Source organism: Muscardinus avellanarius (assembly GCF_963383645.1).
Source record: "Muscardinus avellanarius genome assembly, chromosome: 1".
NCBI classification, from domain to species: Eukaryota; Metazoa; Chordata; class Mammalia; order Rodentia; family Gliridae; genus Muscardinus; species Muscardinus avellanarius.
This window is the reverse complement of record NC_137786.1, coordinates 132,708,050-132,725,515: the sequence shown is the minus strand read 5'-3', so window position 1 is coordinate 132,725,515 and position 17,466 is coordinate 132,708,050. Positions and strand designations below refer to the sequence as shown.

Genomic DNA, 17,466 nt, shown 5'->3' with positions numbered 1-17,466 from the left:
CATCACAGCACAGACATGAACTCGATACTTTTGATCATGCTACTGACTCAGCCTCAAGGGCTCTTCCCCTCACTACCATATTCAAGTAAATGTATTTTTTTTTCTTCTTGATTCAGCTAAAATGCCATTGCTCCCTCCCTTCCTTGCTCTTGCTGCCCTTCCTCTCAGGCTTGCTCCCTCCCCACTTAAGCTCGACCCCTTCCTTCTTTTCACAGACATGTTGGCATCTGTAATGCCGTATTTACTATGCTATCCATGGCGTACTCAAGACATCAGACACTCTCCCCACCTTTGACTACCTAATAGTCCACAAAAGTTTTCTTCTACTCCTCTGAATGAATAAATCCCTCTACTTCCTCACTTTCTTGGTGGCAGCTTGAGACAGTGAAAAGAGCATGGGCTTAGAGTTTCAGGAAAGTATTCTTCATCTTTTGCATGGCGATAATAAATCCTACTTTATAGTGTCACTTGATAATTAATCAAACTAACACTGAATAAATAATTGCATATCACATGATATATAATAACATAATCCCTAATAACAAATAAGATGCAGATGCCCTCTGCATGTTATTTGTTACTATGTTAGCATTCAGTTACCATTCAGACACTGAAGTTCCTTTCCCTTTTCTCTAATGCCCAAAAGTGACTTCCTTCCTTAATTATACCCTCATTTTATTCTGCTACACTCCTAAAATTATTTAGCCATCTGTTTCCCATGAGACATCCAACCTCTTGAGACTCCTTCATAGATGCATAGCTTTGAAACCCAAGAATGCAATTTAGGAAAGTTAAGGAATGCTTCACTTTTCCTTTCCTTTCCGACCCTCATTTGTCCTCTTTGCTTTTGCATAGGGTCCCTCACTCTAATGCTCTTCCCTCTCTGTCAAACCCCTTGACTTCCAAAATGCTTTTTTTCACATTCATCTTTCTTGAAACGTCTCTTTTCCATTCTTCAGTGTTCCCCTATGCCAGTTACACAACCCCACACTGCCTCTCCTGCCCTTTGTCTTCTCCCCTAGCTTATAACATGATGGTCCCTTCCTCTCCTCCCAATCATCACTCTCTGTCAGCCTGCTGTCCTCACAGACTGGCCTGGGAAAGTTTTATTGATCTCTCGGTAATGCCCGAGTGCCTCTGAAGGTTAAGGTCAACAAGAGTAAAGCATCCTGCTGAACCACAAAACCTAAACTCTCCTCTAGTAGGAGGGGCTATCAATTATTCAGAGCTGTCAGACCACAGGGCATGCTAAATCTGGTGAGACTGAGTAGGAAATTGTGGGATGATCGCCCGGAAGGGTAATATGGGGGAAGACCTATATAACTAGGCTTATCTTCAACCCAAGAATCCTCCCCACTGCTGTTTGAGGTTGACATTGAAGACAAGATCAGCCACTAGTCACAGAGAAAATGATGCTAATAAAGTCCCATAAAAGAAGGGAACATAAAAAAAGCCATAAATGTCCAAAAAGTTTTCTAGGCTTTGATTTTTTTTTCTTATTCCCCATTATCCCAAGTGTAGCTTACCTTAACTTCTCTACTTGTATCTAAGGTCTATGAGTTCTACATAAATCAAAATAAACTCAGATAATGGTGGATTTCACTTGTCATCCCTGCTATGTCCTGGATTATTTGCTGACATTTTAGAAGCTCCTGTGCTATATCAACCATATAAGTACTAGGTGATTTAGCTAAAACACTATTTCCTAAAATAGTAATTAATAACCCAGGTGTGGTAGCACACACTTGTAATTCCTGCACTTGGGAGGCGGAGGCAGGAGGATCATGCAGGTTCGAAGCCAGCCTCGCTGGCTTAAGAGACCCTGTTTCCAAATAAAAATATAAAATAGGTCTGGGAGTATAGCCCAAAGGTAGAAGGGTTTCCAGGAATCCCAGTACCACCAAAAAAAAAAAGTAATTAATAGTAGTTAAATACAATTTTTAGTTAATCATACAAGGAAAAGTGTTATAAATTAGTCTGGTGGAATTATTACCGATTTAGTCATTCCACAGAAACATGTCCCTCAGAGTAAATAAGCCATCCCATCAAAGTAGATTCTATTATCATGAGCTCCCCAACTTGCGACTGACATTTGTATATGCAGAATCTGCTTTAAACTTCTCTCACACCTTCACCTGGTTAAGACCTATTACTCCTTCTGGACTGTCTTTAGATGTCTCTTCCTTGGGCAGCCCTTCATTCTGGATGAATGAAACTCCTCCAAGATCAATTGTTCTTCTTATATTATGAAATTGCCAAGTTTATGATGTTATTTAATAACTCCACTAGAAGCAGCATGTAACAGAGCAAGCAGTTAAATACCCAATCACAAAACCACTTGAGTTTGAATCCAGAGTTTATCAAAATCTCTCTCAGTTTCCTAATCTATACATACAGAAATGCTAGCAACAGTATCTACCTCAAAGTTTCATGTTAAATGAGAAGGCACATGTAAATAACTTAGAAAGAGCTGGGCACATAGTGAATACCATTTAAGTATTATTGTCAGAATTATGTTGTTCCTTCAAGCTCTGTTGTGGCAGAAATTCTATAATCTATACCTATCCCAGAGTTGGGCACATTATACTAAATCATGTTGAATCAAGGAGTATTGTTGAGGAAAGAATATAGGTTCATCAGTCACCTACCTAGTGCCTCTGGATAGAATCTAGCAAGATCAAAGAAAAAATTCTCCATGATGTCTTACATTTCTGCAATTATTATAAGCAATATATTTCCTTTTTTTGCGGGTCTGGGGATGGAACTCATGGGCATGCAACCTCCAAGCTATACCCCCTGCCCTATTTTTTATTCTTTATTTTGAAACTGGGTCTCATTGAGTTGCAGAGGGCCTCACTATTTAGCTGAGGCTGTCTGTCCATGAACCGTGATCCTCAGGTCTCAGCTTCCCAAATGCTGGGATTACAAGCATGCACCACCACGCCTGGCTAAACAATATATTTTCACAGATATCTAAAGAATGAATACCCTGGAAAATAAATATTGTATCTCCTTTTAGAGCATTAACATATTTTTTTGTTTTCTTTACTCTCAATGTAATATAGGTGAGGTCTCTTTTCTAGAGAAATTGGGCAGATTTGCTTACAGCCCATTATAAAAGATTCAGGTTCTCTAAATTTTGAGTTACTCAGCTGTGACACAATTCTATGTTTACACCTGGGCTGATTTATGTCACATCTATGGATGTGTGGGACATGAGGATCTGATGTGAAGTTGAAGCTCATGCTGTGGACTGTGCCAGAAGATTTTGTCTCTGATCCTGGAGTTGAGTGTCATCTGTCACCATCCATTAAACAGTGACAGATTATTTCATTAGCTTTAAAGTAGGGTAAAATCTCAGATCTTACATATTACCTGACATATTTTGGTGATGTGGATAGAATTTTGACAGAAATTTAACTTTCTAGAAGAAAAAGAATATGGTCTTTATAAGCTATGTTAATTTATATTAAATGAATTTTGGGGAACCTGTAGCAAATGCTATTGCATGCTGGTAGGTGAGGGCATTGAGAAAATATTTCCACTTTTAGAACTATTAATGAAAGTTTGGAGGTTGGATGATGGTAGATAAGACTGATCATGCCCCTGAAGGGTAATATAATTGTCACCTAAACCCCTGAGGGTGGGAGAAGAAAGGAATATTATCTTGACCATGGCCTTGCTCTTTATATAACAACATGGCTAGGTTCAGGAGGCTCATAGCTGAAATAATGGTTTGTGGGTAAGAATATATAACTTGAAGTGGATTGAAAACATTAGGGTCTTGGAACTTCCGGGAAGATGGCGACCGAGAAAAGCGGGGCTTAAGAGCCCCGCTAACAACTAATCTCCATTACCACAAAATCAGCGCCTTTCATAGCCAGAAAACACCATCACCAGAGAAACAAAAAAAATCACCAGGCTCCAGAGAGAAAGCGGACTGAGAACAGAGCTCAGAGCCACAGAGGAGATACACTGGCCTCATGCCCGAGGCCGCGGCAGCAGCGCCATATTGCCAGCGGCAGCGGCGACTTCACCAGACGGCTACAGCAAGCCGAGGTGAGCCGCTGCGGAACAGCCAGGTGGGATTTCTCGCCGCAGGTAAAATCTAAAGCTCCCAGTGTCTGAGCTCAGCACACGCTGCAGGGATTCAGAGTGGAAATCAAAACCAAGAAGAAATACACCAGCCTCACGGCCGAAGGCGTAACATCGGCGCCATATTGCCACTGGCGGCAGCAGCAGAGAATTCACCGAACCCAGTACAGCTACATCTGCGTACTCAAGAACAGTGAGTCAAATTGCGGGCCACAGAGGAGAAATCCCAGTACTGTACTCCCTGAGACTTGACCCAGTGGGGGAGGGGCGGTGGCAGAGATATCACACCATAGGAGAACGTGCAACCTGGCACCCCCCACAGTCTAAAGCAGCCTCTATCGAATCTCTGGGTCGAAGACTCTGTGATACAACCCAGTAAAGGAGTAGTGGGGTCTGAGATACTACAGACTCGAGATCCAGAACACCTTAAATGAAGTCATAGTGACCCGAGGGAAGAACCCAGAGAAGGCACAAACTTCTGAACTCATGGGAAAGAGGAATAATACTGGAGCAATGAATGTCCACAACCCCACAACATCAGAACCCAATAAAACAGAAAATCAGAGATTTCTAGAAGATCAAATTAGGAAAATAACTGTAGAAATAATAGAGGTGCTTTGAAAAGAACTCAGAGAGAGCCAAAAAGAGATAAAGGATGCAATTAATGAAGTAAAGGCCTCAATTCAAAGCACAAACAACCAATTAGACCACATGGAGAACAGAATCTCGCTCTTAGAATATGATAATTCCAAAAATGAACGCATAGTTTCTAATCTAGGAAAAAATATCCGACAGCAGGAATCTGATATTGAAGAAATATGAGCCCATTTTAAGAGAAATAACCTAAGAATAATTGGAATAGAGGAGGGAAAAGAAAGTGAAACCAAAGGGATCAACAATCTCTTCAAGGAAGTAATAGCAGACAATTTTCCAAACATAGAGCAAGAGGTTGATACACAGGTCCAGGAAACTTATACAACTCCCTTTAGACAGGATTGGAGAAGAGGATCCCCACGCCACATAATTGTCAAAATGACTAAATGTGGAAGCCAAGCAGAGACTCTTAAAGGCAACAAAAACAAATGGCCAAGTGACATTCAGAGGCAAACCAATTAGAATCACTCCAGACTTCCCAAACCAAGTCATGAGAGCCAGAAGGGCTTGGAGTAACTTATTCCAAACTCTGAAAGAAAACAACTTCCAGCCAAAAATTTCCTACCCAGCAAAACTTTCTATCAAATTAGATGAAGAAATAAGAAGCTTCCATGACAAACAGAAACTGAAGGAATTTATGTCTTCAAAACCAGCACTAGAGAAAATACTCAAAGAGATTAACTACAAAGAAGAAATAGGTAACACACACCAGAACCAGAAAAACAAGAGTTTCCATCCAACAGACAACTAAGATTGATTATCTGTGGAGATTCATTATTTATGTTAGTCTTTTACCTATCTCTAAATGGTATTGTTTGCCTTTATTGTTGTTAATTTTTAGGATTTCTAGTTGGAATATTAATATAACTTCAGATATAGCATTTGGAAATATTTTATCCCATTCTATTAGTAACTGTTAACTCTGTTTACATTGTCTTTGGATATACAATATTTTTTTTATTTTTTAGAAAGTTTGTATACTCTTCTGTTGCCTGTGCCATTGAAATCATATCCAAGAAATCACTGCCAATTTCAATGTTGTGAGGTTTTATGACCCAGATTTTCTCCTAAAAGTTTATAGTCTTAAGATTTATATTTAGGTCTATTATCTATTTTGAGTTAATATTTGTATATTGGATTAGGTAAGGGTCCAACTTTATTCTTTTCCATGTAATTATTATGTTTCAACAATATTTAGTTAAAAGATTATTATTTCCACCACCAAATGTTCGTGGAAACCTTGTCAAAAATAACTTGACAATATAGGGAAGAATTTAGCTCTAGGCTTTTATTTAACTCCAATGGTATATATATCTGCCTTTAGAATAGTACTACACTGTTTCAATTATTGTAGCTTTATATGGTTAGAAATCAGAAAATATATATCTTCTAGCTTTGTTCTTTTTCAAGATCGTTTTGGGTACCTAGAGTCCATATTCCATTTTAGGATAGATTTTTTTCTGAAAAATAAATATATAAATATATGATAGTTTCACCTAAAAAAATAGAAAAAAAATATTCTCTGGTAAGAAAGAAAGCAAAAAGAAAAATTGAAATGTTATCTTTATTTCATCAAAAGCTTGGTATCAGACAAATGAAACTGTTATGTGAGATTATCATTTTTAATTTTGAATAAATTGCTATAATACTAAAAAAAAAAAAAAGAAAACATTAGGGTCTTAACCAGTTATGTTGTATATAATAAATGACCATAGACGGAGCAGCTCTAACAATAAACATTTATTTCCCACAGTTATGGAGTTTGGGAGGTCTAAGACGGGGGTGCTAGGAGATCTGCTATCTGGAGAAGCCCTACTTACTGGTTTTCAGATGGTTGTGTTCTTGACATCCTCATATGGTGGAAAGCAGAGAGGTGAGTTCTCTTGAGTTTCTTGTAATCAGGACACTAATCCCATTATGAGGGCTCCACCCTTGTGAAATTTTACTTCCCAAAGGCCCCATCTCCAAATGTTGTCTCATTGATATTACAGTTTCAACACATGAATTTTGGGAGGACACAAATATACAGTCCCTAACAATTAGAAATGTGTTTGAGTGTGCCTTGCTTATTGGCATGGATCTGCACTCTACCTCCATATTCTTGGAATCTTCCCATGCTTTCAACTATGGCTTCAACTACTTTATGTAGAAAGGTGATTATGTGTGGGGTTGCAACTGAGACTTCTTGGTTCCCAAGAAAAAGTGAAGAATACATGGACCAACCTATGAAACCTTGAGGAAGAAAAGGACTCGAGACACTATGGTTAGGTTGAAAACAGGCACCTGAATCAAAATCCCACATGTTTCATTATGAAGAGGTACCCAGATTCAATCAGTGGGGTTTGAGTGGGGTTTACACTGTGGGAGGAGAGTGAATGTGATTTTGTGAGTTGGACATTCAATATACTGTTGTTTTTGCTTTTACGTCAATTATAGGTACTGCTCTGTTGTATGCTTTTAGTTTCACATTCTATAAATAGTAAAGGGACCCATCTAATTAGGGAAAGCTTCTGGTACACAGGGTTTGGTGGAACAGCCTCAGGCATGTGTCACCAGGGGTCAGGTTAGGAATCAGTCCTACTGTTTCTACCTTCCCATGTCCAAAGCTTCTATTTACAGAAGATGTCTTGTTAGTTGGCAAGTTAGAAGCCTTAGTTTTGATTACCTTTTAATACAATATCATGTGACATTTACCAGCAGGGGAGGCTGACTGCTAAAAACCCACAAATTTAAATGGTCTGTTTATCAAGTAAAATTTCTTTGGATTATGCAGATAGCTTTATTATATTGAGTTCACCTGACAGCCAGGGGAGTACCGTACCACTGTCTCTAGCCCCTCACCACCAAGAATGCCTGACAACTGAGAGAACTCTCTGAGTAATGGGAATGGAAGGTGCCTTACTAGGGCATCCTTCTTGTTCCTGTATTGGGTAACTCTCATATTAGCTTCCTCAGAGCTATGTTGGAAGTCATTCAAAATCTTGGGAATATACTCCATCATTGAGGCCCCACAACCCTAATGATCCCTGAGGCCCCACAACCCTAATGATCCCTGAGCTACAAATCTCTATGACTGATGACTTCCCTTATTTAAACCTCTGATAGAGAGGCAGCCTCCACCCAAGATTTCCTTGGGAATGTTGACTCTGCCTACCTGGCATGCATACAAAGTACATCTGTTTTGAAAAGCAGCTGTTAGCTTGCTACTGAGCTCTTGGTGAAATTGAACACGTGACCTTGGAAAGCTTTGAGAGTCTTTGGCCTGGTGTTTGCATTTTGGGGTAGTTCAAATAGGGGCCAGTGACTGTCAATATGGAAGAGCCACACCATCCTTGCTTGTCAAATAAAATGTGTTCTATTCAATAATGCAGATTGCCTAGTATTTTTACTGTACATAAGAAGAATCAGGTATCGCTCTGGGGAAATGTTATCAACAATTCCATTTGATGAAACAAAACTCATTTAGTTTACAGAGGTTCCCCAAAATGCTTGCACCTGCCTCAATAGTACACCTTGCAGGTATTCTACTTTAGCCCAGTAGGACAGAACCAGAAAAGAATGTAACTATTCTGCTCAGTGGACAAACTCAAGAAGTCAGAGTTTAGGTGACACAGCTTCAGCAACAGCTATTAAACAGTAGAGTTCTCCTCTCTCTGCCCTTTGTTCTAATGATTAACCTATAGTAAAAATGTAAAGGAAATTAAGGCCATTAAAAATTCTTAGAGATAATTGAAGCCTTTATCCCTAAAAATATGTAGATGCAATCAGTGCCTCTGTTTACCTCCTCTCCTTTGTGAACTGGCCTGGGTATAGGAAAGGTAAACCCTGTGTGCTGCTTCAAAGCACCCATAATTGATGAGAAACCAATGCACCCCAATAAAATAGAGGGGGGAAATTGTAGATTATTGACTCCTGCACTTAGTAAGTGCATTGTCCAGAGACAAAGAGGTGCCACCTTGCAAAAAAAATAAGTTACTAGCCCATTGTCTTGGTAACACTGATAAAAACATACCAACACAAAATCTATTTAAAGGCCTGGTATGAAGAGAGAGGCAGAGTTCTACTTTCAGGCTCTCCAATGTTCCTCAGACAGGCTTCTTTTCTTCTCTTTCTATTTCTTACTGATTTTGTAATAAAAACTTTTTGAAGCTGTAAAAAAAATTCCATAGTTCTAACATATATTCCCTACTATGGTTTGGATCTGAAATGTCCAAAAAGCTGAAGGCATGGTTCTCAATGGAGGAAAGTTTAGAGTTGGGGCAGAACTAGAAGAAGTAGGTCACTGGAGATATGACCTGGGTGACCTTGTAGGGTTCCTGTTTACTTTCACCCCCACCCCTGCCTTCTCTCTCTGCTCCCTGACAACCATGAGTGGGGCAACTTTCCTCCAGTATGCCCTAATATGCCAGCATTGGGAAGAGGTTTCAAAATATATTAATGTACCAGTATTGGAAAAGATTTTCAATTTAAAAATATATCATTGGTATTGAAGAAATCCAGGAGCTGTGGGGAGAGGGCAGAAGATTTCCAGGTACCATGGATGATGAGCAAAGGAATAGAAGAAGCCTAGGGTCATTTTACCTTTCTAAAGAGAGGCAAAATTCCTTAAGGATGTGGAGGAAATCCAGACTCCAGATAACGCATTTTGGAGTGTAACAAAAGGCCTAGGAAGATCTGGGCTGCAGACAGAGCAGGATATCTGGGTTAGAGATAGGGCAGAATATCTACATATCAAACGACCTGCCACAGATCTGGTTGGGCTGGCTAAAAGAATATTCTGCGTCCAGGAATCTTTGGTGATTTCATTCAAAACACCCCCCATGCCACTCCTGAATAGCAAGAGGCTCTAACTGTCTTCTGTATATCTATCTTTTTAATAAACTCCTTTAAATCTTCAGCAAGAGTCCAGGCTATTGCATATTTATCCTTAGTTCAGGACAAGAACCCGTGGTTTGTTTGAGGGAAATTGTTTCCACAGGGCTACAGGGGTCCCAGGGAACAATTCCCCTAAACAGTAATCCTCACTTCCAAATGGTAACATTCATCCTTCACCATAACATCTTTAACCATAACACTACCACCATCATGTTTCTGCCTTGGAGCCAGTCGACCATTGATTGAACCAAAAATTATGACAAAAATAAACCCTTATGGCTCTATGGGGCCATAAGTCATAAAAAACAAATCACAGCTGCTAAACAAACTTCTAGAGTCACTCATACATCTGCCATGTCAAGGGCATATACTGTCATGAGTAGAGTTGGAATTAGAATAAGTTGTTGATGGAGTCTACATCACAACAATTAATATCACTGATGCCTGGATCCATCATCGTTGGACTAAACACATCCACTATTCTAGATTATACACAACATTGAAGAATCTATGATTTCTTGCAGTAGGTATGATTGCATTTAAGATAGTGACTCCTGCCAAAAGTTGACCTCCTTTCCTCATGGTGTAAAAGGGCATATTCCAGGGCATTGCCCCTATCCACTGCTGAAATATTAACTCCATTTGACTTTTGACCTAGATTCAGGGCTATTAATGTTCCCTCCTTGCTATGGACAGGTTTTTAAGACAAAGTGGCTGTCCCCATAATTGGCTTATTCTGACCACACTCTTGTGGCCCTTGAAACTAATCTGGGTCCCACACTGGGCTTTCCAGAGCACTTGCTGTCCAACAATATTGCGCCTTTTATCACAGAAATTGTTCCACAAAGGGCCAGTAGTCAAGGTGTTTAAAGGACTTTCTTTCTCCCTACCATGAGGCATTTGGTGTCATCAAGCTTTGGAACAGTCTTGAAAAAAATTGAACCGAAAAGATTTCTGGCTCCATTTACTTTGCATCCTCCCAGTCTATACATCTTAACAGGGTATTCTGGTCCCAGAATGTGACTATTCTATGGAAGGAATTATCTTCTGTCAGGTATTTTGTGAATAAGGAACACAACAAAACAAATAGAAGGGAGGACATAAAAGCTTTCTCTGAAAAGTCAGGATGTCTCCTGACCATTCTGATGATGGTATCTCCACTGACAGCAAGCCAAGGTCAGTATGATTGACAGTGGTGAACCAATGTTCATCCAGGGCAGCAGCCTGGCCTCAGTAGATCTACAGCTGGGTAGTGGTTTGGCCACTTGAAGTGGTTTGGCCACTTAAAATTCTTCGCTTAGATTGACATGATCCTAGATCTAAACATAAATGGCTACTTGGATGATCACATGGTTGTCCAAATCCCCTTACAATGGCCCATACAGGCTATAATGAGGTAATCACCGAATCTCCATGAGTTTTATAAAAATGTTGTTAACCCTCTTGCACCTGAGTCTTCTGCATGAAATATCTGGGTGTAAGTAGAAGATGATTAGAAAGGGTGAAGCTAGAACTGCTATATGTGATGCATCAATTGCATAGTGGTAGAGAGCAAAAGTTTGGCACCTAGAGAGGAGCACTTCAGACCTGAGAGAAATAAGAAAGAAAGAGATATGACTAATCTTTTTCTTTTAGAGACACCCTAGGAACTGTATTCAGAAGGAAAGTTACCCAATAAAGCTTTCCCAGTCTGCTACAAATGCCTCTTTTTTAGCTGACAATTTGATCACCATGCCTTTTAGCCCTACTGATTGGTTTATCAGTAGTAGGGTATGGCTCCAGTTGAACTCCATCACAATGCACTGTCAACAGCCTAGGTTGTTTTTCCTAGTCCCTTCCCATTGTCATTAATTCATGAGACAAATGCCATTTGACTGGTGACATAGCTATCTAATTGTCATTTGGTATCATCAAAGGGCTGGTTCCAGGACCTTTGTAGATAACAAAATCACAGAAGCTCAAGTCCTCTATATACAACTGCATACTATTTGCATATAACCTAGGCACAACCTCCTGTATATTTCAAATCATTTCTATATTATTTATAATACCTACTGCAATATAAATGCTATGTAAATAGTTGTTATACTGTATTGCTTAGGGAATAAGGAGAAAAGTATCTGTACATGTTCAATTTGTTTTCAAATATTTTTGATCTGCTGTTGTTTGAATTCACAATGTGAAACCTGTCGATACAAAGGGCTGACTATATAGGTCAAGCAGTCCCTGAAAGACAAAGGAACTGGCTCAGAGATCCCAACTGACCTAGAAATTCTAAGTACTCACAACCATCCAGACTGGGGGTATAGTCTACCTGTGATCCTGGGTTGATAGGGTATCACTTGGGAGACTCAACAATATGTACAACACTTTCCATCCAGGGGATTAGTAAGCAACTTTGGGACTATACTTCTTGAGTAGAAGCCAGTCATTATCTGGCCACACTTCTGAATACACTGTGATTTTTTTTTTAACCAGTCAGTTTTTATTGGGTGTTCATTCTCAGGATAGAAAAGGATTCTGCCATAATTTGAGGTCTTCACACATGGAAGGGAACTGGGCGAGGTGGTCACGATCAGCAGTAGAGTGCCCTCCACGGTGGCCCCTCTTCAGTGGTACTTGCGGTGCCGCTCATGCTTGAGTTCCTTGTAAGAAAGGCCATAGCTGAAAAGCACATAAGCCGCCAGCACCATGTTGAGCCCGGCGATGCTCCCTTTCTTCACATTGATGTACTTGTAGTACCGGTAGTAACCTCTCTGAAATGCTCCAGTAATGCCTGAAGGGGTGAAATCTCGCATCAGTATCCAGCTTGGCAGCTCTGCTAGTTTGACATCCATGAGTTTCTTCTCTTTCAGTACGACTGACGCCATCTTGGAGTCCTGGTCCACTGTGATTTTTTTTTATACTGTAGAGTTATCATCAAAAAGAACCTTTGATTATTTATAGAGACATCACTTTCACCCTGGAAGGCATTCAAATCATCCTTAAAACACTGACCAAGATGTTTATAAATGACAGAACTGCCTGAGACTTCCTCTTTGCAAGTGAAGATATGCTCTTCTCTTGTATATACTATTGTACCTACATATGTACTTTGGATAAATGGAAAGGTCAAAATAAAAAGTTAAGACAAACTTCTTTTTAACTCTTGTAGATGGACTCAGAATATTTAGGGCATTGGTTCATCTTTTTAGATCTTGGACTCCAGGGAAGAAAATTGAGAGCAGTACTGTAAAATAGCCTCATTCTGAAGAAGCATGGAGTCCTACTGATAGTTACCTCAACCAAATATTGTATAAGATAAATTGTATTTTTATAAACCTCTGCCAATCTGCTTAATCAGAGGGTTGATGAAAAATTTTCTTGAGAAACACGTGGAGAAACGTGTGAAGTAAGCATGGTAAGGAGGCAGTTCTTGGATGAACCTCTTCTATTTCTGCACCTCTTACAATTAACTATAAGCAGAAGTATGTGAAAGCATCTTTTCAATGGCTTTTCTATAGTGAATTACCCCAAAACAGATACACTGTTTCCTTCTAAGGCACAGGAGATATTTTTACTTCCAGTATGATAAAGATAATGTTTCCCCACCAGGCAAATGTTGAGCAAGCTTACTGGGGTTCCATTATTATAAATCATTTTTGTTTGCAAAACTTAGAGTTACTCAGCTGTGATACAATCCAGTAAGTATACAGTGCTAACCTGGGCCATGCACATCATACACTTGAGACTTGGAGAGTAAAAGAGACTCATGAGTTTCTGCTTGTCCTTTGCCCTGACCGTGGAGTTTCATTTCTTTTGCCAACTTCCATTAAATCATGGCAGGATAACTTGGTAGCCTGTGCTGTGGTTTGGATAAGTAATCCCCAAATGTCTGTGCACCGAATGAAGGCTGAGTCCCACACAATGTAGGGTACTGGGAGGTGATGAGACACTTAGGAGGCAGAACCTAGTAGAGACCTAGTCTTATAATTTAGCACCAACTTCAGACTTCAAGAACTAGACCTAGTCTTAGATTACTGGAGATGTGCTTCTGAGAGGTTGTGGAAACCCAGCTCCTTCCTCTCTTTTTTGCTCCCTGACATTGAGGTGAGTTTTTGTGTTTTACCATGAACTTCCACCATGATAAATTGCCTCACCACAGGGCTAAAAGGTAGGGACCAATTGATCATGGGTTTAAACCTCCAAAACTGTGAGCCAAAATAAACCTTTTCTCTTAAATTAAATCTCAGGTATTTCATTATAGTGATATAATGCTGGCTAACATAACCTAAAAACAGGGTAAGATTCCAGATTCCTTATGAGGAATTGGACACTAAGATACCTTAGTAAAGGCTCCTACTTTTCTTTCAAAAGACACTGTACCCCATTATGTTGACCACAAATCATATTAAATGATAGGATTTTCCATAGTGGGAGAAAAATCAGTATGGACATATAAATGATGGACTCCTCCAAATATAGCTTTTCACTAGTTTGTGGAAGCACATTGAGCTGGTTGGTTTGCAAGATGCCAAATTTCAAAATATCAAGTGCAACTCGATCCACAGACATACAACAAAATTTAATTTATCCTCTTCAAAGCTCTATTGTTTCAGATATAGGAAATAAATTGGAGAGAGGGAAGGAAGGAGTGGGTGTGTATGTTTCTCTTATATTAAAGCCATTGATTTTAGGTTGACATCATGGGAGTTGTTGATACAAATCCATTTTTGTTTTTCCTAAATGTGATTTTCTCACTGAATACTGGAGTTCTGTGGGGAAAGTCCTTGAAGTCTGAAGTTGGTGCTAAATTATGAGTTAAGATTTACTATCTGTGGTGCTGGCTCACCTTTTTCTAGGTGGTATTCTTGTGGCCAGGGAGTCTCTCCACTTTCTCCTTTTACAGTCCATGAGAGTCTGTAGCCCATATCAAAGCACTGTGGTGAACAAAGTCCCCTTCCCTGTTCTGTGTCACCTTCCCTGTGGCACTAAGGCACCCAGGATACTTTCTGAGTGCTTTTATGTTCTATGTCTCTAAAGACTGCTAAATTGGGTCGGATGTGTGGGATTAAGCTCACCTCATAAAATTTGCTTGAGAAAATCTCAGATCCATTAATGCTTCATAAAAATTTTACAAGGTTTCTGCTAAAGGAAGAAAAACAAACAGAGGTGGTGTCGGCATCTAGACGCTCTTTAAATCAAACATTCTCTCTCTAATGCATTTTTTTTATGGCACCAATCAGAAAAGCAATCAACCATGAAGCCTGCGGCTTCTTATGCTTCCATTCCTAGAGCAAAATTTCTAGTACCTTTAAGTATTCTGCATGAAGTCAAAGAGAAATTTTTCTATTAATATTAATATATACCTATAGTACACATACACAGATTTATATATGTATATATATATATATGTATTTATATACCTCTACCTATTTATACTATCTTTACATCCTTAGAAAAAAATTATCTGATTCCCAAAAAGTCTATATTGAAACTGCATATCCTATAATTTTAAATAAAATACAAGGGTAACTCAGTACATAGGAGGTTGGGACAAAAGGATTGCAGGTTTGAGGCCAGCCTCACTAACTTAGCAAGTCCCTGTGTCAAAAAAAAAATTAAATAAGGCTGGTGTTGTAGCTTAGAGGTAGAGTGCCCCTAGTTTCAATTCCCAGAATCACACACACACACACACACACACACACACACACACACGATAGAATGATCAATCTTTCCTACTCCAAAATATTCTAGAGTATGAGAAGGATATATAAAAATACTGGAGATTTAAAATAGTGGGTTAGCAATTCAAATATTATCTTGTTTTTTGTTTGTAGTGGTAGTAGGAATAAATGATAATAAAATAAACTACAAGGTTGCAATTTGGCTCCAGGGTTTAAGAATGTACTGGTCCTACAATGTGAAGGAATATATTTCAGAATGACTTTAGCATAGAAAATATAATAAAAAGAGGGCAGCTCAGCCCAATCCTCAGTTCCAGTCCTTTGCACTCCCAAGCAGTGGGACCCAAGTGGGCTGTGGCCATATGTCCAGTTGATAAATGAACTTTTTGAAGGGGAACTGGTTTCTCAGGCTGAAAATAGGCTGTCCCTCCAGCCCTATCCCTCCAGTTGTTAAGTCCTTTCAAAGCCAGGATTTTTACAAACTTTTCATAACAGGCAAGTGACTAAAATATAGAAGTAATAATGATGCTACCAAACATTGCTTAGATTTTTTTTCCTTTTTCTTTCATATACATTCTAATTACCTTATCCTCAGAACAACCTCGTGAAGTAAAGCAACTGAAAATATCATGGAAAGGAAACAAAATTTGCACAAAAATTAAAAACTAGTGTTTAAAGACTAGCATGGCTACCCGGTAGCTTATGTGAACTTAGACCTCAATAAGCCTGTTATTACATACTTAAATTAGAAATTACTTTATCCAACTAACACATGAGTAAAAGCATTATAATATTGATCTTGAATGTACTCCCAAAAGCTCATTGGCTGAAGGCTTAGTCTCCAGTACCGTGGCATTATTGGAGACAGTAGAACCTTCAGGAGGTGAATGTTAGTGGAAGAAATTTAGGAGTGGGGGCAATCCCTTGAAGGGCATATTAAGACCCTCTCTCTTTACTTCTTGGCTCCCATGAGTTGAGCAGCTTTTTTCTATTGTATGTTTCCACTACACTATGTTCTGCCTCACCACAGGCCCAAAAGCAATGGAGCTGCAATCATACACTAAAACCTCGAAACCATGAGCCAAAATACATTTTTCCTCCTAGTAAGTTGTCTATCTCAGGTGTTTTGTCACTGTGATGGAATGCCAACTAACATAGGCAGGATGGAATGAGGTAACATCCATGGCATTACATAAGTAGAATAAAAATGGATCCTTGAGTAATAAATTGTGTTCACTCATCCTTTTGTACAGTTACAGAAATCAGTGATGTAGAGCTAGTTAGTGGCAGAGCCTTGAATTCAATATGTCTGCTAATTATGGGTCCTGTACACTATATATATATATAACTCTGGACTTCCTAATCTTTGCTTCCGGTTGACAATGCCCCACACAGGTGGAGGATGACCTTGGAGGGACAGGAGAGGTCATTAACTCCCATGCGGTTTCCATCAATTCGTGCTAAGTTACTTAGCTAGAAAAACACAAATTTTAAGGGAATAGAAAGGAAGCTAATAACTGTGAGTGAAAGCAGTGTCTCTGATTTGGAAGAAAGGTTCCCTGGGGATAGATGTCCTCCACTCGGGCCCATTCCACCTACATACAGGTATGAAGGAGAGATCTGTGCTCAGGAGGAGTTAAAAAATCGGAGGCCTCCAAAGTTTTTCACAGTCTTAAGAGCCTGTCTGCTTAACACAACTGGAAAATCTGGCTGGATACCCAAAATAATGATAAAATATCATAAACTGTCTGGGATGGCCTACTAATATCACCTCTGTTGAGAAGAAATCAATCCATATATCAAGCTCCTCACCCTTTCCATTTCCCTGCACTCCCAAATGCCTTTTTAATGTGGATGGTTCTAATTATATTTTTAATAACTAAGACTTCCAAATGCTGGAGGTCACAATTCTGCCTTAGATGTGGGGCACCTGTCTTCTCCCTGCCATTCCAACATGGAAGAGGAAAGAAGCAATAGTGTAGCGCAGAACAGGATCAGCACACAACACATGCCATTCTTTTATCCTGGTTCTTCCCAGGTCTCTATAGTGCTGGCTAATGTAGGTCTGTGGCATTTGCAAAGAGGTTTTCTCTAAAGAAAATCGATGGCAGACTCCCTGACACCAGGTATCAGACATCGGAGAGACATTGGCTTCCCCGCCTGGCCCTGGGAGTTC

At 39.5% G+C, this 17,466-nt stretch overlaps 2 protein-coding genes across 7 annotated transcripts in view; both read right to left on the bottom strand.

Annotated features, from left to right (window-relative positions):
* Positions 1-17,466, bottom strand: part of NTM (neurotrimin) — a gene marked incomplete at both ends in the record, with an annotated part of 1,054,156 nt that overhangs the window by 391,098 nt on the left and 645,592 nt on the right. The window lies entirely within an intron of this gene.
* LOC308277571 (ATP synthase subunit f, mitochondrial-like) lies at positions 12,234-12,494 on the bottom strand (the record flags this gene model as incomplete). Its single annotated transcript, XM_080716809.1, has 1 exon — positions 12,234-12,494. The coding sequence occupies one exon, from the start codon at positions 12,492-12,494 to the stop codon at positions 12,234-12,236; it is 261 nt and encodes an 86-aa protein (XP_080572935.1).